General features: G+C 43.6%; 1 protein-coding gene across 5 annotated transcripts in view; it reads left to right on the top strand.

Annotated features, from left to right (window-relative positions):
- Positions 1-24,817, top strand: part of BEND2 (BEN domain containing 2) — a 128,440-nt gene that overhangs the window by 99,856 nt on the left and 3,767 nt on the right. For 4 of the 5 annotated variants that reach the window (XM_029603302.1, XM_029603304.1, XM_029603303.1 and 1 more), the window contains 3 exons: positions 12,321-12,442; positions 13,572-13,779; positions 14,624-14,827. In XM_029603302.1, the coding sequence (XP_029459162.1) occupies positions 12,321-12,442; positions 13,572-13,779; positions 14,624-14,827 (534 nt within the window). Of the gene's footprint in view, positions 1-12,320; positions 12,443-13,571; positions 13,780-14,623; positions 14,828-24,817 lie in introns of those variants that run through there. The other variant, XR_003857006.1, reaches the window with a different exon arrangement.

A 24,817-nucleotide genomic window follows, 5' to 3' on the forward strand; every position in this document is an offset into this window, starting at 1 on the left:
CCAGGTGCGTCTTGGTGGAATTGTTTCTCAGTCAACGAGAGATAGAACCTGTCCCTGCCAAAGAACTTGTCAAGAGGTTCTACTCCCACCACTTCCTTATCCACAAGAAGTTACTGGGAGTGAGACCCAACCTGGATTTATGTGAAGACTGAACAAGAGCCTATTATGGGGAGAAGTTCAAAATGAACTCCCTCTACACTATCCTACCCTTCATTCAAGCAAGAGACAGGATGTACACTCTGGAGATACCTCCGATTCGTGGTGGAGTCTTCTTTACACAATACAAGGTTCCTCCCTTCAGACTCTTGGCAGCCCAGAATTAGTAGGTGTAGACAGGTAGACTAGATAGGCCATATGGTCTTTCTGCCATCAGTCTGCCGTCAGTCACTAGCATTCATAATGAACTTTGCCAAGTTTAGCCTTGTCCTTGAAGTATTTCGCATTATGCAGGATATAAATTATTTAAAATTAAATTATTTTTTTTTTATATACAGACATTCGATCTCAATTGAGATCACACCGGTTTACATTCAGATATTGTAGGTATTTCTCTATCCCCAGAGGGCCCAGAGGGCTTACAATCTAAGTTTTGTACCTGAGGCAATGCCCAAAGAATCAAGTTCATTGGGCATTGTGACACCTTGAGCGGTCTTTGGCCTGCTGGAGGGAAAAACTTACTTCTGGTCACTGGCTATACTTTTGTAGTTTTTAATTAAAATCTAAATAAACTCAAATCTGCTTACCTCAGCAGTGCTGGAAACAGAAATGTAGCAGTATATGCAAGATGGTTTAGCATAACTCCTACTTTCCTCTACTCTTGTCTGGGGCCCTCCTCTGGCCCTGACGTTTTCTCTCTCCCCAGGGTAAATGCCCAGGATTCCCTTGTAGAAACATAGAAATATGATGGCAGAAAAACATCTTATGGCCATCCAGTCTGCCCATCCTTCCAATTAATTTAGCATAATTCTTATTACTTCCTTAGAGATCCCCATGTATTTATTCCTTGCTTTCTTGAATTGATACAGTTTGTCTCAACCAATTCCACTGGGAGGCTGTTCCACACATCCACCACTCTCTGTAAAGAAATATTTCCTAAAATTACTCCTGAGTCTACCCCCTTTCAACCTCATCTCATGGCCCCTTGTTCTAGAGCCTCCTTTCTGTTGAAAGACTCACCCACCTGTACATGGAAACCTTTGAGATTTGAAAGTCTCTATCATATCTTCCCTATCTTGCCTTTCCTCTAGGGTATACATGTTTAGATCTTTGTCTATCCCCATATGCTTTAGAATGAAGACTACTGACCATTTTAGTAGCCACCTTCTGGAATGACTCCATCCTGTTTATATCCTTCTAAAGGTGTGATCTCTAGAATTGTACACAGTATTTCAAGTGAGGTCTCACCAGGGACCTACAGTTGTGCACATACCCCTGGCAGAATTTGTAGTATGTGTAGCATTTTAACAAAACATGAGTGATCATACAAAACATGTCTGTTTTTAATGTTTCAAATGAAACTATTATGCATCACAGAATAGCACAATCATTAAACCATAGTAATAACGGAAATAATAAAATGGAAGTGTTCAAAAGTTTGCATACCCTTAGTTCTTAATATCATGTATTGCCCCCTTTTGCATCAATGACAGCTTGCAGTCTTTTGTGATAGTTGTGAATGAGGCTCTCTATTTTCTCATGTGGTAAAGCTGCCCATTCCTCTTGGGGGGGAAAAAGCCTCCAGATTCTATAAATTCTTTGGTTCTCTAGCATGAACAGCATGTTTGAGTTCTCCCCAAAGTGGCTCAATAATGATGAGGTCAGGAGACTGGGATGACCTCTCCAGAACCTTCACTTTCTTCTGCTGCAGCCACTGAAGTGTCAACTTGGCCTTATGTTTCGGATCATTGTCATATTGGAAAGTCCAAGTGCGCCCCACGCGTAGCTTCCTGGCTGACGAATGCAAATTCTTCTCTAATATTTTCTGATAAGATGCGGCATTCATCCTGCCATCAATTTTGACTAAATTCCCTGTGCCATTGTAGCTTGCATACCTCCAAAACATCAGACATTCACCTCCATGCTTCACAGTAGGAATGGTGTGCTTCTCTTTATAGTGCTCTTCAATTTTGGTCTCATCACTCCAAATTAATTTATTCCAGATGTTTTGAGGTTTCTCTAGGTGCTGTTTGGCGTATTGTAAAGAGGCTGTTTTGTGCATTTGTGCATCAATGGCTTTTTTTTTCTAGCAACTCTACCATGCAGCCCATTTTTGTTAAAGTATCTTCTTATTGTGCCTGCTGAAACGCCCATGCCACTTAATTTCAAAGAAGCTTTTATTTCAGTAGAAGTCGTTTGTGGATTTTTCTTTGCATTCTGATAAAATTTCCTAGCAGTTGTCTGAAATCTTTCATGGTCTACCTTGGTATTAACAGAACACACAATTTTCCACTTCTTGATCAAAGTTTGAACAGTACTGATTGGCATTTTCAAATCTTTGGATATCTTTTTATATTCTTTTCCTAGTTTATAAAGTTGAACTGATTTTGCTTGCAGATCCTTTGACAGTTCTTTTGCTTTCCCCCGTGCTTTAGGTAACCATCAGTTAGTGCATCTTTGGATGAAATGCACGATGGTTTCTCAAGAGCTAAGAAACTCTGTTTATACACAGACACTAATTACAATCAAACGAGACACAGATGTGGATACCTACCCTTCATTGCTATCTCAACTTGTGTGTATTATCAGGCCAAACATTCAAGGTTATGCAAATGTTTGAACAGGACCATTTATTTCCCTTATTGCTATGATTTGTTTAATGATTGTGCTATTCTTTGATGCCTAATAGTTTTAATTTAAAACACGTTCAGGCCGATACTATATTGGCGTGCATTAAAGGGGCACTCATGATTGAGTGCCTGTTCCCTTAATGTGTGCTGATCCACCTCTCCAGGTCGCCCTATGCAAAATGCAAATGTGCTGCTGTGGTAAAAAGGAGGTGCTAGGGGAAATGGCATGCCCTTAGCGCTGCCTCGGCAGCAGGTGCCTGAGAGAGGTGGATGCTCAATTTTAGAGCACAGCCACAGGTTAGGAAAATGGATGCTCAATGATAGTATCCATTTTCCTAACCTGACCGCCGGCACACTTTTTTTTTTTTTTTTAACATTTCTAATTTTTTAGTTCCTCTGACTTAATATTGCCACTATATTAAATAGGAGGAAGTACAGAAAAGCAGTATTTCTTAGCATGTAGCAGCTGGACTCAGGACCAATGGATATAGTGTACTCCTGATAGTAGTTGGGAGACAGTGAGATTTCAATCTGACGTCAGCCTACATATACCCGTGCAGGAAGTGCAGCTCTTCAGTATTTTTCCGTCTCCTAAGCAGTTTGGGACTCCACACACACTCACACAGTGTTAGAAAATCCAAACCAAAGAAAGAAAATCTTACCTCTACAAGATGAGCCCCACTCTCCTGCGGTGATACCTGAGGGTCCCTCCCCCAGTCAATCCTACGTTCAGTCATAAGGGCAGTACAACCGGGAGAATTCCTGACTTCTCTGGATCTCTCAGAAGCCTATCTCCACATCTCGGTCCATCATGACCATCAGTGCTTCCTTTGCTTCGATACTGGACCATCATTTCCAGTTCCGGGCGCTGCCCCTCGGACATTCACCAAAATCATGGTTGTAGTAGTGGCGACACTGAGGAAAGAAGGGAATCCTTGTACACCCATATCTGGACGATTGGCTGATCAGGGCAAAATCTCCAGAGGAAAGTTACCAGGCGACCACCAGAGTCAAGAACCTACTGCTGAATCTCGGGTGGGTCGTCAGCACAACCAAGAGCTGCCTGCAGCCCTCCCAATCACTAGAGTACCTGGGAGTCTGGTTCGACACCAAACAAGACAAGGTCGTTCTTCCCCCTACAAGGAGAAGAAAATTGATGGACCAGATGCGAAAACTGTTGAGCTGTGCTTGCCCCAAGGTATGGGACTACCTCCAAGTCCTCAGCCTCATGACATCAACCCTAGAAGTCGTCCCATGTGCATGGGCCCACATGCGACCACTGCAACGTTCTCTATTGTCATGATGGAACCCGATGTCCCAGAACTACTCTGTTCACCTCCAGCTACCGGCAGAGGTGCGGACCCAGCTCCAATGGTGGCTACAAGAATACCATCTGAGCAAGGGAGTAAGGCTATCCCCACCAACCTGGGTCTTGCTCACCACAGATGTGAGCCTACAAGGGTGGGGAGCCCACTGCCAGAAACTGACAGCCCAGGGGCAATGAGACAAGGAAGAGTCAGGATGGAACATAAACCGACTGGAAGCCCAAGCAGTCAGACTAGCCTGCCTATAATTCAGTCACAGACTCTGGGGTGAATCTGTCAGTCATGTCAGACAACGCCACAACAGTTGCCTACATCAACCGCCAGGGAGGAACCAGAAGCTAACAGGTGTCCCTGGAAATAGACCCCCTAATGGCGTAGGCGGAAGCAAACCTCCAAGGGATCTCCGCTGCTCACATCACGGGAAAAGATGTCGTCACTGCGGATTACCTCAGCAGAGAGAGTCTAGACCCAGGGGAATGGAGACTGTCAACCACAGCCTTCCAGTTGATAGTAAACTGCTGGGGAAACCCAGCCATGGATCTTCTGGCAACCCAGTCCAACGCCCAAGTTCTTCAGCCGCAGACGAGAGCCAAATCCCAAGGAATCGACGCCCTCATCCAGACCTGGCCACAGGAAGACCTGCTGTACGCCTTTCCCCCATGGCCACTACTGGGCAGGATCATCTGCAAGATAGAACACCACAGGGAGCTAGTACTTCTAGTGTCCCCGGACTGGTCAAGAAGGCCATGGTACGCAGACATGCGAAGACTTCTTGTGGGGAACCCTCTGTGCCTACTTCCACACTGGGACCTTCTCCGGCAAGGACCAATCCTCCATGAAGACTCAACTCTATTCTCTCTTACGGTCTGGCCATTGAGAGGACTTGCCTAAGAGCAGTTATTCCAAGGCAGTGATTGACACCTTGCTCCGAGCACGCAAGTTTTCCACTTCTCTAACTTACATATGAATATGGAGAATATTCAAAGCCTGGTGTGAGGACAGTGACATCCTTCCACGGACAGTCAAAATTCCCATGATCCTGGAATTTCTGCAGGACGGCTTGAAGGGATAGTCTCAAGGTTCAGGTGACCACACAGGCTTCATTCAGAACCAAAGTGGACGGCATCAGTCTATCATCTCATCCAGATGTCTCCCGCTTTCTGAGAGAGGTCAAACAAATACGACCACCTCTAAAGTGTCCGGTGCCCTTATGGAATCTCAACCTGGTTCTAGACGTCCTAGCGGGGAGCTTCCTTCAGACTTACACATGGTCTGTCACTACGGCTCCTGACCCTGAAGCCTGCATTCCTAGTGGCAATATGTTCAGCCCCCCGCATCTCCGAGCTTCAAGCACTATCCTGTCAGGAACCCTTCCTCAGGTTCACACCGGGATCCATACAGCTTCGCACTGTCTCCTCCTTCCTTCCAACGGTGGTTTCTCATTTCCATCTAAACCAAACCATCTTGCTGCCATCGCCAGATGAGCATAAGGACGCTGAAGACTCACGCCTTCTTTGCCATCTTAACATTGGTAGACTCCTAGTCCGATACCTGGAAAGATCGGAATCCGTACGAAAGATGGGACCACCTGTTCGTCCTTCACAGCGGGAAGAAACGGGGAATCGGCCTCGCAGGCAACCATAGCCCGTTGGATCAAAGAAGTAATCAAGGCGACCTACATAGAGGCAGGGAAGCCTCCACCTCTACAAGTCAAGGCCCATTCTACAAGGGCCCAGGGAGTGTCCTGGGCAGAAACCAAGATGCTGTCACCTGCTGAGATCTGTTGGGCTGCGACGTGGTCCTCCATACATACCTTCTCAAGGTTCTACCGCCTGGATGTCCAGGCCTGGGAGGACACAGCATTCACAAGGGCAGTACTAATTGGGCCATGGGCAGCCTCCCACCTTGTTCGGGAGTAGCTTTTGTACACCCCATTTGTCCTGAGTCCATCTGCTATACGCTAGGAAATGGAGAAATTACTTACCTGATAATTTCGTTTTCCTTAGTGTAGACAGATGGACTCGGCATTCCGCCCACGGTTGCCCCAAAATCCGGAATCCTCGGGGGACAATCCCCGAGAGCAAGACAAACATGGGTAAGCCAGGTATTACCCCAAGTTCAAGACACCCATAGTTACCAGGTGTCGGCGTTTTTCGGTTGAGTGCACTGGTGGTCTCCAGTTGGAAATCAATTCGACCGGTACAAGTTAATCGAGTAATCAAGTTATTAAAACACGCATATATCCACAATTGCTTTTTGAAGAGAATACTGAAGAGCTGCACTTTCTGCAGGGGTATATGTACTAGGGCTGACGTCAGATTGAAATCTGACTCAGTCTCCAACTGCTAGCAGGAGTACACTATACCCATTGGTCCTGAGTCCACCTGTCTACACTAAGGAAAATGAAATTATTAGGTAAGTAATTTCTCCATTTTCTGCTTTTCTGTACACTTTTTGAGCTCCTCCAAAATTTAATGCCTGCTATTACCTATGCGCGCAATTGGACACGCGTTTGGATGCGCTAACTCCTGTTTTGCATCGGGGTTATGTACACGCGTCCGATTGCAGATTAAACCATGCACGGCAGCTAGCGCACAGTATAGCATTGGCCTGATTAAAAATAAAACATGTTTTGTTTGATCACATATGTTTTCTTAAAATGCTACACATCTTACAAATATCAGGGGTATGTAACTTATGAGCACAATAATATACAGGGACAATATTACCTACTTTTTCTGCTGACCATTCCATTTCCTATGCAGCCAAGCATCTTTCTGGCTTTTTGTAATTTAACTTTATTTGGACAAACAACAAAATACAAGCCAATAATTTCCATACTGCTACATCTCCACAGAGACAGTCCGATTATCCAAACAGTTTTTCATACCCCCCGCCCCCCCACCCTCCCCCCACCTAATATACAGCATAAATCTTAGCAAATAAAGGTATCACAATGAAACAGTATACCCCACATAACAGTAACAAAGTATGTAGATATGTAACATCTGCCTTATACAAAAAGAAAGTGTAATGCACCTGCCCGTCCTTATGAACACAAATAAAATAGAATATGATAGACCATCTTTCTAGCTTTTATCATAACTTTATCTACCTGTTTGACCACCTTAAGATCATCAGACACGATTACCTCTAGATCCTGCCCTTCCTTTGTACTTACAATTTCACCTCAAACGACGGTATATAAAACGCTATAAATAAATAATTAAATACTGTATCTTTCCTTTGGGTTTTTGCATCTTAAATGTATTACTCTGAATTTTTTAGCATTAAATCTTAGCTGCAAGACCTTAGACTATTCCTCGAACTTTGCTAGATCCCCCCTCATATTTTCCACTCCTTCCTAACTGTCTACCTTGTTACAGATTTTGGCATCATTGGCAAAAAGACAAACCTGTCCCGACAACCCTTCCATGTTATCGCTCACAAAAATGTTGGAAAGAACAGGTCCAAGGACCGATCCCTGAGGCACACCATTAGCAGCAACATCTCCTGTGAGAAAACTCCATTTACCTTTACCCTTTATCCCCTCCCACTCAGCCAGTATCTAACCCAGTCACTCTAGGATCCATACCAAGGCCACACAATTTATAAATCTGTGTGGAACCCCGTCAAAGGCCTTGCTGAAATCCAAGTACATTATGTCTAGCGCTCTCCTTTTATCCAACTCTAGTTACCCAACCAAGAAATTGATCAGATTCATCTGACAAGATTTACCTCTGGTAAAACCATGCTGCCTTGAATCTTGCAATCCATTGGATTCTAAAAATTGCCTATCCTCTGTTTTAGCAGCGATTCCATTAGTTGGCTCACCACAGAGATCAGATTAACTGGCCTGTAGTTCCCAGGCTCCTCTCTATTTTCACTTTTATGACTAGGAACCACATCCACGCTTTTTCAGTCCTCTGGAACTTCTCCAGACTTTAAAGATGCATTGAAAAGGTCAGCCAGTGGAGCTGCCAGGGCACCTCTTAAGTTCCCTTAGTATGTATCCCATCCAGCCTTATCTATTTTAGTTAGCTTCTCACAAACACACTATTCTGAAAATTGATTGAAGTTTACCTCACTTCCAATCTTATTTTTGTTTTATGTGGTCCTACTCCAGGCCCTTATACAGTGAACTGAAATATTTAAGCAGTTTTGCTTTTTCCTCCTCATCCTCTGTTTTCCTCCCCTTCACCTTTGAGTCTCACAATGCCATGTTTGCACTTCTTTCTGTCACTAACATATCTTAAAAATAAAAAAAACCTCTTGTTGCGCCCCCCCATCCCCATTTTACCATTTATGCTATTTTTTTTCTATTTGCGTTTTCACATTCCTGATTACTTTCCCAGCTTCTCTTAACTTTTCTAGATATTGTCACTGTCTTTCTCTTTCTGCAGTCTCTTGTAGTTTATGAATGCTAACCTTTTCTCCCTTACCTTTTCGGCAACTTCTTTAGAAAACCATAGGGGTCTCCTTTTTCCTCTTCCTTTTCTTTACATTCCTAATAAAAAGGTTAAGTTGCCCTTATGATATCTCCTTTTAGCTTTGCCCATTGCCCTTCTGCTTCCCCTAGATTTTGCCATCTAACTAATGAGTCCTTGAGGTCCTCTCCCATTTTGAGAAAGTTAGCTTTCCTAAAGTCTAGGACCCTCTCCTTTGAATGAACCTTCATCTCTTGTGTCCTAATATTGAGCCACTTCATCCAGATGGCTGCCTTAGAACATAAGAACATTTGACTAGCCATACTGGGTCAGATCAAAGATCCATGAAGCCCAGTATCCTTTTCCAAGAGTGGCCAATCTAGGTCACAAGTACCTGGCAGGATCCCAAGGAGTAGATAGATTCCAAGCTGCTTATCCCAAGAATAAGCAGTAGATTTCTGTAACTCTACCTTAATAATGTTTAATGGACTTTTCTTCCAGGAACTTGTCCAAACCTTTTTTTAAACGCAGCTACACTAATAGCTTTCACTACATCATCTGGCAACAAATTCCAGAGTTTAATTATGCGTTTGAGTAAAAAAATTCTCTTATTAGTTTTAAAGTTATTACCCAGTAACTGCATTGTGTGACCCTAGTCTTTATACTTTTCAAAAGAGTAAACAACTGATTAACGTTTACTCGTTCCATTCCACTTGTTGTTTTATAGACCTCTATTATACCTTAAGGTGGACCAGTCTAAATGCTTGTTCCTGGACTTTTAAGGAGGGCAAACATACACTCCTTTATAGACATGGACAGATTCTGGAGGAGGAGAGCACGCCTCCCATTGGAGCAGGCATTCTGTCTTCAAACCTTGATCCAGAAGTTACTACAGCAGGATCATGTCCCAGCCTGAGAAATCTTGGTGTTCTGGTGCATATGGCAGCAGTGGGTTACAAACCAGGGAAGCTGGGGTTCAAATCTCACTGCTGCTCCTTGTAACCCTGGGCAAGTTACTTTACCCTTCATTGCCTTAGGTACAAACTTACCCCTATATTCATCATTCTGCTATATTTTATAGCAGAATGATGTGTTGCAATAAAAGAGGGTGGGGTAATGCAGCAATCTGCACCACACACTATCACCCCCATAGTGCCATGGGAAAAGGTGTAATTTCCCACTGTGCTGCTGGCAATAATGTGAAAAACATTATCACCCGCAGCACTGCAGGGAGATAATTCAGCCTAAACCCCGCCCACAGTCCTCCCCTTCCCCTAATTTTAATAATACTGCCACGATACTGGCACAGCGTACAATAAAGAATGACCCTATTAGCTTGTAAGCCCACTGGTGATAGGGAAATACCTACCTGAATTTAATCTTTTGAAAGTGCCTGAAAAAGCAGAATATAAATCTAAATAAACATAAGAATTCTCCAGTGGGGTGTCCGCTCCCAGTGGAATCAATGGTTTCAGCCCTTTTGCACCCTGTGAGGGTTACTGCAGAGAAAATATCTTTTTTGGTGGCTAGACCCAAAGATCCTAGAGATAGATGTTCCACCTTGTCTTCTGCCTCATCAAGTAACACTAATAATGGATGCATCCACCAAGGAGTGGGGCACACACACAGGCTCCTTCCAAATCCAAAGGCTGTGGTCATCAATGGAACATCTGTTTCAAATCAATCTTCTGGAGTTACAAGGCATCAGACGTGCATTGAGAGGTGTTTTTGCATCTTGGGGAAAGAATTCTGATCCAGACAGACAACCAGGTAGCAATGTTTTATGTAAACTGACGGGTGCAGAGTATCATGGACCTTCTGTCAAGTATCTTTAAGAATTTTGGGAGTGGGCTTGCAGTTGCAGAAATTTACAAGCAACCTATATTCTTAGGATCTCCAGCACACTGCCTGATCACCTCAGCAGAATTTTCCACTCCCTCACGTGGGCCTCCAGACCAAGAAGCAGCAGACAGGTGATTTGAACTTGTTCACATCAGAGGACAACAGGAAACTAAGCGCGCCTTATCCTCCATTGCTCAAGCTTAGCCCAGGCAAACGTGGTTTTCATACCTTGTTAGGTTGGCAGTCCGCCCGCTGATTTTCCCTTGGATCTGATCTGGGTTTACTAACCGGGGGGGAAGAGTCATCTATATCAGCCAAACTTCTCTCTCAACTTGACAGCATGGATATTGAGCACTTATTAGTCTTAACACTGTTACTGCCCAAGGAAGTTGAGGATATTGTGATTTTGACCAGGAAGCCATCCACTCAGAGGAGCATACAGTTTAAATGGAAAAGGTATCCATTGAAAGCAGGCTTCTTGAACCCTTTTGACTGTGCGCTGGTAGATTACTTTAGTACTTCTCTTTCTCCTCATCAGGACTAAGTATATTGTCTTTTAAAGTGCATCTCTGTGCTATTGCGGCTTACCATATTCAAATGGATGGTAAGCTGATTTCCATTTATTTGGTGTCAAAGCTCATGAAAGGCTTATAATATACAAGACCTACCAGGCCACTGGTGCCATAGATCTCAATGTCATCTTGATACAACTGATGGAGCCGCCCTACAAAGCATTTGCTTCTTTAAAGATCCTTACCTGAAAAGTGGTGTGGCTAGAAGAGTCATTAAACTACAAACAGTGGTTCACTACTTGCCATACCTACTGTGCTTCCACAACTCCACACTCTCCCCAAATTTCTGCATAAAGAGGTTTCAGCATTTCATTTGAATCAAGGCCCTCCATTCACTGGACTGTTAAAGGGCATTGATGTATTATCTGAAAAGAATTCAACCACATCAGGCTTTTCAACTTTTCATCTCTTGTGATTCTAAAAATACTGGGAATAGCGGCTGCCAAACACATGTTGTCCACTGGCTAGTAAGACTGTATTGCTCATTGCTGTTCTCTGGCTGGCCTCCAAATCTCAGACTCTTGTCAAAGTTCATCAAGTAAGAGCCATGGCTCACCTAAGAGCTATGTCTATTGAAGAGTTCTTCAAAGCTGCAACTTGGTCATCAGTTCACACCTTCATGTCCCATTACTGTTACTTCTCAATCTATTGAGAAGTGACAGTAACTTTGGGCAGTCAGTTTTACTCTGTTCACCCACAGAAATGTCCCGTTAACCTTTTTAGTAAGTGCTGTGCCGCAACTCTCAACTTATGTATTATGGATAATTCAGCTGCCTTGTCAACAGAGAAAGCAAGTTTGCTTACCCTAAACAGGGTTCTTGGTAGACAGCAAGATGAATTAGGCATGTTTAATACTCACCTGCCTCCCTGGAGAGTCGACTACATCACTAAAGCTATGCTCTACAATTGACTGGGGGTGCTCATGAGTCAGTGTACGCATGCACAATAGAGCAAACGCTCTGAGCTAAGAGAGGTGGATCTTTTTGGCACTGTTGAATGACATTGCCTTACCTGTCATGGCTAATTCATCCTGCTGTCTATGGAGGACCTAGTGTATGGTAAGTAGACTTGCCATGCAGCCAATAAACATTAGAGGCTTTATTGATGGTTGAGCTCATGTTTGATAGCTCTGTATTTCCGTAGTGAAAGATAAAAATATTAATGGTATTGCGTTACAAGTTACAATTTGTCACGAGCTTCTTAATAAAATGTCTTACAGAATATTAATTCTAAAAGACTGTTTTTGAAATATGCATGTAGATATCTGATTGGACTATATAATTATTTTTTAAAACATTTTTATTCATATTTATTAACATTGTCAATATTGTTTTCATTTAACTCATGGAGCCTATATATTGTGTGCAGAATTTCTTGCTGCTGCTTTTCCTAGCTATAATCTGAATGAATACGGAAGAGATTGGAAAACCTGTATCACAAATGTCAATGCCATGATACGCTGCTTACGCTGTGAAACGGGGAGAGGCACAGTAAGTTCTCTAAAGTTTTTTAAAACATGTTCTAAAGGATGGTATGGGACACATGTTGGGCTCTCTTGTTTATAGGACAACATAATAAATTGCCAGGAAATTTGTTTTAATAAGCTTTATCTTCCCACTTTTTATGGAGCTTTTGTCAGTGCAGATTTAAGGTCTAAAAAGTACCCTAGGTTTGTATATCAGCACCACCTTTGATAGTATTCCTTTGAAATATTTCCTTGTAGATTAAAGTTTTGGGGGGTTTTTTTTGCCTGAATCGATAACGGTAGCGGGTATCTGGGGCATAAAAAAGCCAAGGCTTTTTTTTTTTCTTTTTTAACAATTTTCTTCAGAAAATTGACTAAAAATAAAAAGAGAAAATTTGGCTTTCAAGGACTATTTCAAATTAGTTGACTTCGAAAACAGAGTAGAAATTCTTCCTACAAGTGTGCAATGCTGAGCTACAGTCCTGAATACAAACTTTTCTTCATAATGCAGGGCTTGCTCTGCACGTGAAGAACTTTGCTTTGCTTCCTAGTGATGCTCCAGGCTCCTCCTCAGTCTGTTGGGGAGTTGAGTTCTGCAGCAGACTCCTGATAGACTTTGCAGGGGAATGGTAGTTCTGCGTACCACAAACCCAATTGCCCTTTAAGTCCCAAAACTATGGTAAAATAATTTTTATTTTCTTAATTAAAAAGCCATTTTGAGAGTGTATTACTATGTACATTAGTATTGAACACTCACAAGGCGCATTTCAATTTAGTCAACTTTTTGAGTCCTCATAGTTATAATGTACTCTTGGTACCTTGTTCCCATGTTTCCCTCTTTATCTTTTCAATGAAACAGTCCTTCAGTACTCACAATTTAATTTTCCTTGCCACCAGGGAAATATACCCTTTCTTTCCTCAGCCCCAGGGACTGAGTGCCAACTCTGTATTAATTGATTTTTGATTACAAAGCAGCAAAATAACATCTGTCCAAAACTAGAAAGCAATAATCTTGCCCTCTTTAAAAATAAAAATACACATTTTGATTTTTTGGAAATCCCAAGGTGGCAAGCAGTAATTTCACAATACAGAGACTGCTTTTAATATATAGCGCTTAGTTATTCGGCTACATGAACCAAAGTTGTGCATTGCAGGGCAATGGTGAAGGGACAGAGAAAACTGGTGAGATACCAGAAACATCCATATGTGTGGATTCTGATAATAACGGAGAGGAAGGTGGTGATATTTCTCAGACATCTCAGAAAACAGCCAGCTCAACAACAAATACATCGTGGGATAGTGATGTCCAAGAGGCAGCACCTACATCCTCACCAAATAAACTGCAGCCTTTGGAACCAATGGGTAAGATGGATTTCTTGTTAAAGTAAAAATGTCAGCTGTAGTAACTTTTGATTATGGTCAACTGTTTCAAAGGATACTTTAATTCTCAATAACATATTTTGAGTTGGTACCATAGCAGTGTATGCTGCAGTGTGAGTTCATCTAGGATTTGGTACCAGTCCGGTGGTGTCTGTCATGCCTGGGTATGCTGTGGAGGTAGTACTTTTTAGGTATGGGAAGGAATGGTAGACAGGTAGTGTGTTGAAGGAGGTATGCTATTAGGTCCACAAAGGTCCCCTATGCTGCCCAGAAAGAGAGGAGCTGCATAGACTGCTGGGATAGAAAAAAAAATCATACCAGCTCTAATTAAGATGGTCTTCGTGAGACTTGAAACCCAAAATATAAGAAACATTCATGAGCAAATGGAAGCTCTAGAACAGGGGGGGGGGGGGGGGGGCGGTAATGCTATGAGGCTAGAGAGGAACATAATCAGGAATAATATGGGGAGGCATTTTGTAACCAAGAGTGGTGGATATGTGGAACAGCCTCTCGGTGGAGATGCTTGGCCAAAATAATTAGCAATATTCAAGAAAGCATGGGACAAAGACAGATCTTTAGCAGGGGTGTAAAGCTGGAGATTGAGCAGGATTTTGTAGTATTGTGATAATAGGTAATATGGGAAAGCAAGATGGGTCTTGAGATATTATCTGCCATCGTATTCTGTTTTGTTCAGATGGATTCTTAATTGCAACCCTACTTAAGTTCTACTAAAACTTCTCTAATGGATTTAAATATTCAGGGTGGTGGGATCATAGTCATTAAAATGTTTTCAAAATGTGATGTGCATTACTCTTTTTCACATTAGAACCTCTTGGGAAGCCTTGGAGGAAAGTCCAGCTGCCCTTTTCTGTTATCTATGTGGCCAAGGGAAAGTCTCGTCCAGAGCTATCTGCTCGCTACCTTGTCAGGCATCTCTTTACAGAAGACGTACTGGTGAAAAGTAATGTTTACGGCAACGTGGAGCGTGGCATGGCTCCCCTGGACTGCAACAAGATAAATGCAATGAAAGGTATGCTCAGCTCCCTTCCTCCTCAGATATAGAGAATATTTCTGTGTTAAAGCATGACAGAGTAAAAGTTTAGAAGGATGATCTAAACTCAGGAAAAAAAATCCACGTTGGTGGAGGTGCAAGGCCTACAGTCCGTGCTGATTGCTTAGTGGAGTTAGAGAAGTTAGTTCTGTGAGTTTTCGGTCTGTAAAACGTTTTTGCTTTGATTTAAAAAAAAAAAAAAAAAAAAGGAGCAGTTTCTGTCCTGAGCCTCCCAGGGGGTTTGTAAGTTCCTGAGAGTTTTTGGCGTCACTGGATCTAACGGAAGCGTATCTTCACATAGGCATTCAGGCCGACCACCAGAAGTTTCTGAGGTTCTCTGTGATGGGTCGCTATTTTCGGTTTCGAGCTTTGCCCTTCAGTCTTGCCACCGCGCCCAGAATGTTTACCAAGGTAATGGTTGTGGTGGCAGCTCATCTGCACAGAGAAGGGTTCCTGGTGCATCCATACCTGGACAACTGGCTAATTCGGGCAAAGTCAGAGTCGCTCAGCCAGTTGGCAATTCGCAAAGTGCTTCAACTCCTGCGATCACTGGGTTGGGTAATCAACTTAGCCAAGAGCCAACTGGTGCCCACCCAGTCTTTGGAGTTTTTAGGAGCTCTATTCGACACTCAACAGGGGAGAGTGTTCCTTACCTCAGACCGAATTGTTAAGCTACAAGGACAAGTGTGGGACTTATTGGCCAACTGCCTCCCCAGAGTGCAGGATTATTTGCGGGTTCTTGGCTCCATGACTTCCACCCTGGAGCTGGTGCCCTGGGCCTTTGCTCATATGCATCCTTTACAGTCAGCGTTGCTTTCACATTGGAATCCAGGCTCTGAACAGTTTCATTTACCTCTCCCTCTTACGGATATGGCGCGTTCCAGTCTCAATTGGTGGCTTATCTCGGACAACTTATCCTGAGGAGTTCCCCTGGAGGTGCGCGAATGGACAGTGGTGAACACGGACGCCAGCCTCTCCGGTTGGGGAGTGGTTTGCCTGAGGAAGTCTGTGCAGGGACAATGGTCCCAGGAAGAATCTCAGTGGTCAATCAATCATCTGGAAACCAGGGCAGTGTGGTTAGCATTGCAAACGTTCCGCCCTCTCCTCCAGGGGACGTCAGTCAGAATTCTTTCCAACAATGTGACCATAGTGGCTTATATCAGTCGCCAAGGGGGAGCCAAGTGCCAGCCAGTGGCCACGGAAGCCCGGCAGCTGATCAGCTGGGTGAAGAAGTATTTAGTAAGTATTGCAGCGTCTCCCATAGCAGGAGCCGACAACATTCAGGCGGACTTTCTCAGTCAACGCTCCCTCGATCCCGGGGAATGGGAACTCGCAGACTAAGCTTTCCAGCTCATATGCGATACGTGGGGCGTACCCCGCCTGGATCTCATGGCAACATTTCAGAATGCCAAGGCTCCGCTCTTCTTCAATCGCCGCAGAGAAACAGGAGCAGAAGGGGTAAATGCCCTGGTGCTGCCCTGGCCGACCGACATGCTGCTGTAAGTCTTCCCTTCTTGGCTGCTTGATAGACAAAGTGCTCAGGAGAGTGGACATACACCCAGCAGAAGTCATCCTCATAGCTCCAGAGTGGCCGAGGTGACCTTGGTTTGTGGACCTGGTCAATCTGGCAGTGGCGGGTCCCCTGCAGTTGCCACTATTCCCGGATCTTCTCCATCAAGGACCCATGTGTTTGGAAGAGGTTGATCGCATTTGTCTAGCAGCATGGCTTTTGAGAGGCACCGCCTGAGAAGCAAAGGGTATTCGAACGCTGTGGTGGCAACACTTCATCGGTCGCCACAAGACATCCACCAACCTCGCGTTTTGTGCGCATGTGGAGAATCTTTGAATCTTGGTGCGTGGACCGGGCAATTGTTCCTACTCTGTCTTCGGTGTTGGATATTATAGGTTTCTTATAATCCGGACTCGCCAAGGGCTTATCGTGTAGTTCCCTGAGGGTTCAGGTGGCAGCTCTTGGTTGTTTGCGTGGTTCCATTCAAGGCGTGGCATTGGCTGCTCACCCCAATGTGACTCGTTTCCTAAGGGGGACAAAGCATTTACGTCCCCCGATCAGGCACCCTTGTCCTTCTTTGAATCTGAACTTAGTTCTCTCAGCTCTGTGTATGGCACCCTTTGAGCCTCTGAAAACAGCTCCAATAAAGGATCTCACGTTAAACGTGATTTTCCTTATTGCTATCACATCTGCTCGCAGGCTATCGGAGCTTCAGGCTCTACCAGGTAGGGAGCAGTTTCTGAGAATTTTGGATTCTGGTGTGTCCTTGCAGATGGTTTCTTCCGAAGGTGATGTCTGCTTTTCACGTGAATCAGTCAGTGGAGCTTCCGTCGTTTCCCGTTTTGGACTGGTCAGACCCTGTGTCTAAAGATTTACGGAAGCTGGATGTTCAGGCGTTGTTGCGTTATCTGAAAGTTACTAACGCGTTTCGTGTGAAGGACCATCTTTTTGTGCTGTGGGCTGGTCCGAAACGAGGAAATATGGCATCTAAAGCTATGATTTTGCGCTAGTTGAAAGAGGCTATAAGCTCGGCATATTTGCTGCGTGGTAAGCCTGTACCGTTTGGTCTTCGGGCTCATTTTACCCATTCGCAGGCGGCTTCTTGGGCGGAGTGTCAAATGGTCTCACCGCAGCAGATCTGCAGGGCGGCGACTTGGAAGTCTTTGCATACCCTTGTCAGACACTACAGACTGGATGTTCAGCATCAGGTGAAGGAGGCTTTAAAGAAGCAGTGCTTAGAGCGTGCCTCTCCAGATCCCATCCCAGGTAAGAAAGCTCTGGTACATCCCAGGAGTCTGGACTGATCTGGGTACGTACAGGGAAAGGAAAATTAGTTTCTTACCTGATAATTTTCGTTCCTGTGGTACCACGGATCAGTCCAGAGTCCCGCCTGGGGAACGCATGGAAATAAGGGAGAGTCCGCTCAGTTATTGATTGACTTGTTTTCAGATCTGCAGAAATTGGATTGACCATCCTCAAGTGGTTCTACAGGTTCAATTCCTAGGAGGGTTAAGTGAACTGGTTATTTTTTTTCTTGTTGAAGGGTTATTGTACATAGTTATGGTGTGTTTTTGAGGGCCATTCTGCTTTGACATTGAGTAATACTGCCGGACTGTAGGTGGCACCATACCATATAAGGTGGAGTTTTGTTTTGAAAACTTCTGTCTCCATCTGCTAGAGGGGGGATAAAACCCAGGAGTCTGGATTGATCTGTGGTACTACAGGAACAAAAATTATCAGGTAAGAAACTAATTTTCCTTTTTAAATTTGTTTGACCAAAAAATGGTCCCTTTTGCAACACACATGACTGGAGTTCCAGTTAATTTACTATCTTATTCTGAGAATGTAAATCAGCCCTAGGAGCGCTGCTTTGTTATAGCAGGTGATGAGTTTTCTATATTTATCATAAGAATAAGTAAGCTGAGACAGTCTGAAACTCTCTACAGCTAATTGGATTATGAATAAGTCTGAAGTATCTGCATGAAGGCTTCCAGAAGTTAACATAACCCTTTCCTGGGAAAAAAAAAAACTGAGAGGTTGACAGAGAATGCTTTGGAGCTAATTCTGGTCCCTGCATCATCCCCTGGCAGAATCCAGAGCCAGAGGAAGACTTAAGACAATAAAGTGGGGGAAATAGCCTGGTCTTAAAAAAAAAAAAAAAAGCTACCAATTAAGTAAATTAGGGAAATTATTTTATTTGATTTATATTCCTTCTTTCAACCACTTCAAAGTGGCTTACATTCATGTGCTGTAGATATTTCTCTGTCCCCAGAGGGCTCATAGCCTAAGTTTGTACCAGATGGAGGAAATTGAGGTCATCTAGGGAAGATTCTCCAAGGACAAGCTAGATGAATCAACCGTACAAGTGGGTAACTGTTCCAATATGGAACATTTCCTAGATAGCTCTGGAAAGCCTAGAAGATATATCATGGATCTGCATAGGAGTTCTGCAGTCGTGCTGGGCCTCCCTGTGTCCTTATTTGCTCACAGATGACGACAGATGCATTTTTCTCACTCCATATTTTCTAAGCCTGTGCATTTTTGGGCCATTCAAGTGGGGTCTCCAATTCCATTTCCTCAGCATGTTTTTTGGCAGGTAGCACATTTATTTTCTTTTTTTCCACTGAAGGTGCTTGGCCCTGAAAATCTCTTTTAGATCAAATAAGTGAACATATGCAAGAAAATGTAATTTCAAATTTCTATATGTATTTTCTGGCATGTACTTTGCACCTACTCCTATGCTCCGCAGGAGCTTCCTTATTGCCCTTGAAGTGACTCAACTGCAGTAATTTCCAAAGATCCATGTCATAGTCATCGGTATGTCTCCCTTGGATATCCAGAAGGACATATCCTCTCCCAGTGAAACTTCACCAGTTTTTGCCTCAGCAATTTTAAACAGGAGTTGGACAGATGGATCCTTGAGGCATTCTGTCAGCATCTTAGACAGGTTGAGATACCGGTACTGAGTGCCTTGACTCGGCTGTGCAGCCTATGGAATTGGTGCTCAAAACCTCCTAATTGGAACCAAGTGATTTGGTGCCAGCTTGCACTAAAACTCAACTTCATTGCTGTCCATACCAAGCAGGAACTGCATTGGAGAGGGAAGTCTTCCTGATAGTACGACATCATTTGAACCCAAAGCCCCATCGGCCAACTGGTATACCATCTGAGGGTAAGACTGCAGGGCCAATGACCCCTACCCCTCAGATTGAAATTTCCAAGTCTGGGATCTCTTATAAGTCTGAAGTGCCTTGTCCTGAGGAACAGCATTCTCCAGAGCTCCCATCAGATCCCTGTTTTACATAGACAAGGAATAAATCCCTACCAAAGGATCTTTCCTTTCTGTTTTTATACTGAATATGGCAGAGTGCATCCCATTTAATTTAGAGGTTTAAGATGAGCCTAGAGCACCTTGACAAAGCTTCCACGGATACTTCAGTGCCCTTTATTTCTGCTTGTCCATCAGTTCCTACAGGAGTTACGGAAAAGAATGTGGGAAACTTTACTGTGTGCTTGCTGTAGAGAAGTATAAAGTGGATAGTAAGTACCGTGTCCAGGAGGCTCCTGGCTTCAACAAAATCCAGCTCCCACATCAGTCTGTGATTTTTGAATCCTTCCTGATTACTTCATGCTGTGAGTCACAGACCTTAGGCCTTTACAGTAAATAGTTTTCAGAACTCTGTTGCTCACTTCCCATATAGCATCCTATCAGATTTTCATTTTCCAATTCATGCATCATCATCTGAAAGAGGCAAAGTAGTTCTCCCAGTTTCTCTCTCCAGAGAAACATGAGGATTTGATCATTTACTGTAATGGGCACGGAAAGCATTTGCTCTGTTTGACTTGCAGTGCTTTCCAGATACTGTAGTATTAAGAGTCTCTGGCATGACGGTTAGAACATGCAGACAACATGCCTTAGGCTTCGGAGAAGATGTGCAGAATAAGCTCATAGACTTGCTCTGCAATATGGAAAATATGTATATTTTAAATGTCTGTGGAGATAAAGTCAAGGCAGCAATAAATCTAATGAAGGAACTATGCTTCAGATGTTTTCTGCTACCACTTTGGATCCATCCTCCATTAAAGGAGTCGTTATAGTGAACCAATAGAGAGAGAGAAAAATCCTGGCAGTCAAGCTCATTTGGATCCTACTCAATGAGTAGCATCTGTAAAGAATGTAATGAACAAGAAATTTCTCAAGTAAGGTGCACGTGAGATCTCTTCGAAATGTTTCTAGACTAGGTTGTCAACAGCTTCTGCTCCAGGAGCAGCCCTGCATTTAGGATGGCAAAAATCTAAGGGCAGCAGACCAGTTGAATATTTGCTGCCTCCCTGCTATGCTGCATCTCAGAACAGCCCTCTGCTTCTTACTCCAGCCTCTCTCCCAAGCAGCATGTAGAAAACAAGGAATGAAGGGGGTGCAGATCAAAGAAAAGGTGCTCTGCTTCCTATTCATCCTTTCTTGCCTCTCCTGTGCATGGAATAGGAGGAGGGAGTGCCTCTGGCTGCTGATTCTGCCCCTCTTCCCCAACATAGCTTAAGGAAATTGGAAGGGGGTGGGAGTTGGGGAAGGGAGTGGTGGTGTGGGACAACGTATACACATTCTGAAACTCTCTCCTCCTCCCCTCCTATATTTTCATTTTAGATTTTTATATACCACTTTCTGGTTCAAAAGAAAGTGGTATACATTAGAGAAAAATACAATATATAAAACACTAAAACAATATTAAACAAAATATACATATCAGTTATATTTGGGAACAGTATCTGATTAGGTTATTGAACCTTGTAAAGTTGATATGTAGCTGTGTGTGTGAGGGTGGGAGAAGTGGTGTAAAAGAAGTGAGTATGAGTATGGGAAGGGATGTATGGCTGGGAACACTTTTTATTTATTTTTTTTTATCATTCTCCATGTTGTACCCTTTCCTCACTTTTGTGTGTTTTGGGGGGGGGGGGGCGGGGAAGGAGGGGAAAACTGACTTTCTAAGTGAGATGTGCATAGAGGGGAGCTGGTGCTGTAGGTGGGATGTGCTTGAGGGGGAGCTGGTGCTATAGGCAGCATGTGTGGTGGGGAGGAGTGAGCTCGTGGAGTGGTGTGTGTGGGGGGGAAGGTGGTGATGTAAGGTGGGATATGTGTGGGGAAATAATTGGTGGTGTGGGGTGTGCAGGGGGGGATTTGCTAATGTTGAGGGGGTACCCTTTATAGCTGCCTTCTGCCCCTCCTCCATGTGCATGCATGTGTGTGGGGGGGGGAGGGGGTAAGTGGTATAGGTATACTGTACCAGAAACTCATCTCCTCCTGCAGGGCACAGGATAAGGATCATGGCGGTGTTCCAACTAAGAAATTGTGGCCGATACACAGGACATCCACTCAGCCAGCACAAAGAAAGAGCGCCATGCAACGCAAGTTAACAAACCTGTGCATGACACTGAAGAGCACCAGAAATCCAGTGTGTCGAAGCAACCAGCACAGGTTTTGTCCAAAACTTCAACACACAGCACGAAAAAGACAAAGGGTTACAACGCCTCAAAGCACACTGCTTCAGATGCTCCCTTCTGCTCTTTACATGCCGAGTCACATCATATGGCAAACGACGCCTCAGAGCAATGTGAGCACTCATCCTCTGGAATCCTGACACACACACCCTCAAGTCTTGTGCTCATCACGATGCAGTCAATGCATGGAGTAATCAAGGACTCCTTCAGTGTCTTCACACAAGGGGAAGAAACAATTATTCTCTATCCTAACAACAAAAACATCCGTATCAGACAAACACACCTCGTTCTTCCAATCTCACAAATCCACCTCTTAAGTTTTGACAAACGCTTGCCATCCGTACCACCGATTTATGACCAACCTGGAGCTCAGGACATTCTAAAGATGGCTATATGAACTCAAAGTAAACACAGAATATCTTAAGTACCTATGATACTACCCTTCAAATACCCTCAGCAGGCCCTATTTCATTCCCCATTCCTAGACTCTTACAATGGCTCTGGCTGCAAACACCAGACCTCATATGTTCTCTGCTTCTGGTCACTCAGCCAACATCTCTGGAACATGAATCAGTCTTGGTATTGGAGGATGCTTCCCAGCTAACACCAAAACGTAGATTTCAGCAGGCTGTGGAACAAGTAATGGACATTGTCAAAAATGTATTTATTTCTCTTTCTGCAATTGGAACCTCCAATTTTCCTACCAACTTACCCAGTCTTCCCCCCATCTGCAGAGAGGGTAATACTGTGGGTGTTCCACCAATACCAACCTCATCTTCTGAAAAAAACTAAGATCTCCATGCTGGAGGTATTCCTGCCTAGGTCAATCCCTTTGTGTGAACACTGTCCACCCAGCTCGGCTCAGTCCTCCATACATTCCTACCACTCTCCAGGGGCATCTCCAGGAAGTTCTACCTGGAAACCTTCTGACTCACCTGAAGAACTGCCAGAACTCACCACTGGAAGACCTTAGTTCATAGAGAAGATGGGCACGCCCCTTAAAATAGAGATCTGCAAGGATCCGGACCCCAGATCAGAGGTGATGGGAATCCTGAAGATCCTGGATATCCTCACTGAATCATCATCCCTCCTATCACATCAGGTTCTCAACATGGTACTTATGAAAATGTTGAGACCCTGTTTTCGGGCATGACTTGTTGCAAGGAAAATAGACCTCAAATTCAGACTGAAAAAGTCACGGGTTGCAGGATATTACAGTTGTCCCACAACCCTGGAATGGTAGCATTTGTTATGAAAAGAACAAAAAGGACTTTTGGTCAAGCGGGCAGGCTGAGAAAGTCGCACCTCTCAAGAGCCTGTATATTTATTGGATTTTTGCCATTCAGTTAGACCACTAGTAGTTTGTTTAATCTCCTTATACTAGTGACAAGATTTGAGTTTTTTCCCTCTTACGTCGACAAAAATGCTATATATGCTGAAGGAGAAGATAAAATATACCAAAGTCAAAATGGCATTTCCTACCAGAATTCACTTAAAAAAACATACCAAAAAACTTTTGAGCACATACACACCCAATCCCTTCCACCCCTCCCAAAATCAGAAAATGTTTTGAACATAGCCCACCCTCCTACCTATAAGAGCAACCCAAAACCCCCTTGCCCCATTTGACACTCCTCAAATTCCATATGGCTGCTGGGAGCTTGGTGCAAGTGTCCATCTCCTGGTGCATTCAGTGTTGTCAGAATAAAACATATCCCAAGATCTAGCTTCTACATCTTTCTATATCAAGCCTGTTATTATGCTGCAGCATGTCAATAAGATTCACATCCTTCCTACTTTTACCATACTTGAAATTAAGCAAAATTTAAATCTAAGTTTAAAAACCTGAATTTTTTTTGTCAGGAGTTCAGTGACTAGCAGCTCTGGTACTGTCTTGGAGGAGGAAGGTCTTCTGGTCGGAGGGCAATCATCCTGGTGTAGCAGGAAATGATCCTGTAGCAAGGACATGCTCTCACTTTTGATGGTTAAGGACGATTTGGTCCAGGATATAACAAAAACTGTTTCTGCTGCATTGCAGGCCCAACTTAGCAAGATAGTCATCTCTTGATGAAATGCAAGACACAATATAAAACATACCGAAAGCTTGATGACCTTGGATCGATGTGTGTCATCGCAGAAAATGGTGATGGACCAAATTAATACTAAAATTGCTGAGTTGGAAAAGGAAAACAGTGCCTTATTGGATCACTTAGAAGATCAAGAAAATAGAACAAGGCGCAATAACATCCAATTAATTGGTATACCAGAATTGTTGTTTCAGTTGGTGCAGATAGTGTTACCCAAAACACTTGGCTCTCTGCTAACCGAACCAGTTCTGGTTGAGAGAACACATTATTGGCATCCTTTGGGAAGGAGATGCTAGATCAGTCAGTACTTGCTAGAATTCTAAATTATGCAGACAAGGTGAAGATCATGCAAGCCTATAAAAAAATAAATCTCAAGTAAGAAGGGACAAAATAATTTAATGATTTCTCTAGTAAGGTCTCGGAAGAAAGGAAGAAGATGGTGCTGGTTTGCTCTGCCCTATTTCATAGAGTGAAATTTAGTTTCCAGTATCCAGCCAAAATCCGTATTTTTGCTCAAGGTCTGGCACAGCAGTATTTGGACTCCCTGTGAGCAGTCATAAACTGAGTTTATTGCTACTGTTATTACATGGCTTTGGTGACCTTTACTTTGTTGACATTCAGTGTTTCTGCTGGATTATGCTTCATACTGGGGCCGAGTTTGGGGTTTTTTTTTTGGGGGGGGGGCAGGGAGCTTTGGTAATTATTCAGGCTCATGATTTAGATTTTTTAAGGTCTTTGGCTTTTTTTTTTTATCTACTTCTTGCTGCTATACATAGTACTATGGACTTTATCTGGGTCCCCTTTGTTATTTAATGGATGGCCTGTTATGACACAGTTGAGTTAGTGCTCTGACATGAGGATGATTGTAAGAGCAGT

This window comes from Rhinatrema bivittatum, chromosome 5, assembly GCF_901001135.1.
Source record: "Rhinatrema bivittatum chromosome 5, aRhiBiv1.1, whole genome shotgun sequence".
Lineage (NCBI taxonomy): Eukaryota > Metazoa > Chordata > Amphibia > Gymnophiona > Rhinatrematidae > Rhinatrema > Rhinatrema bivittatum.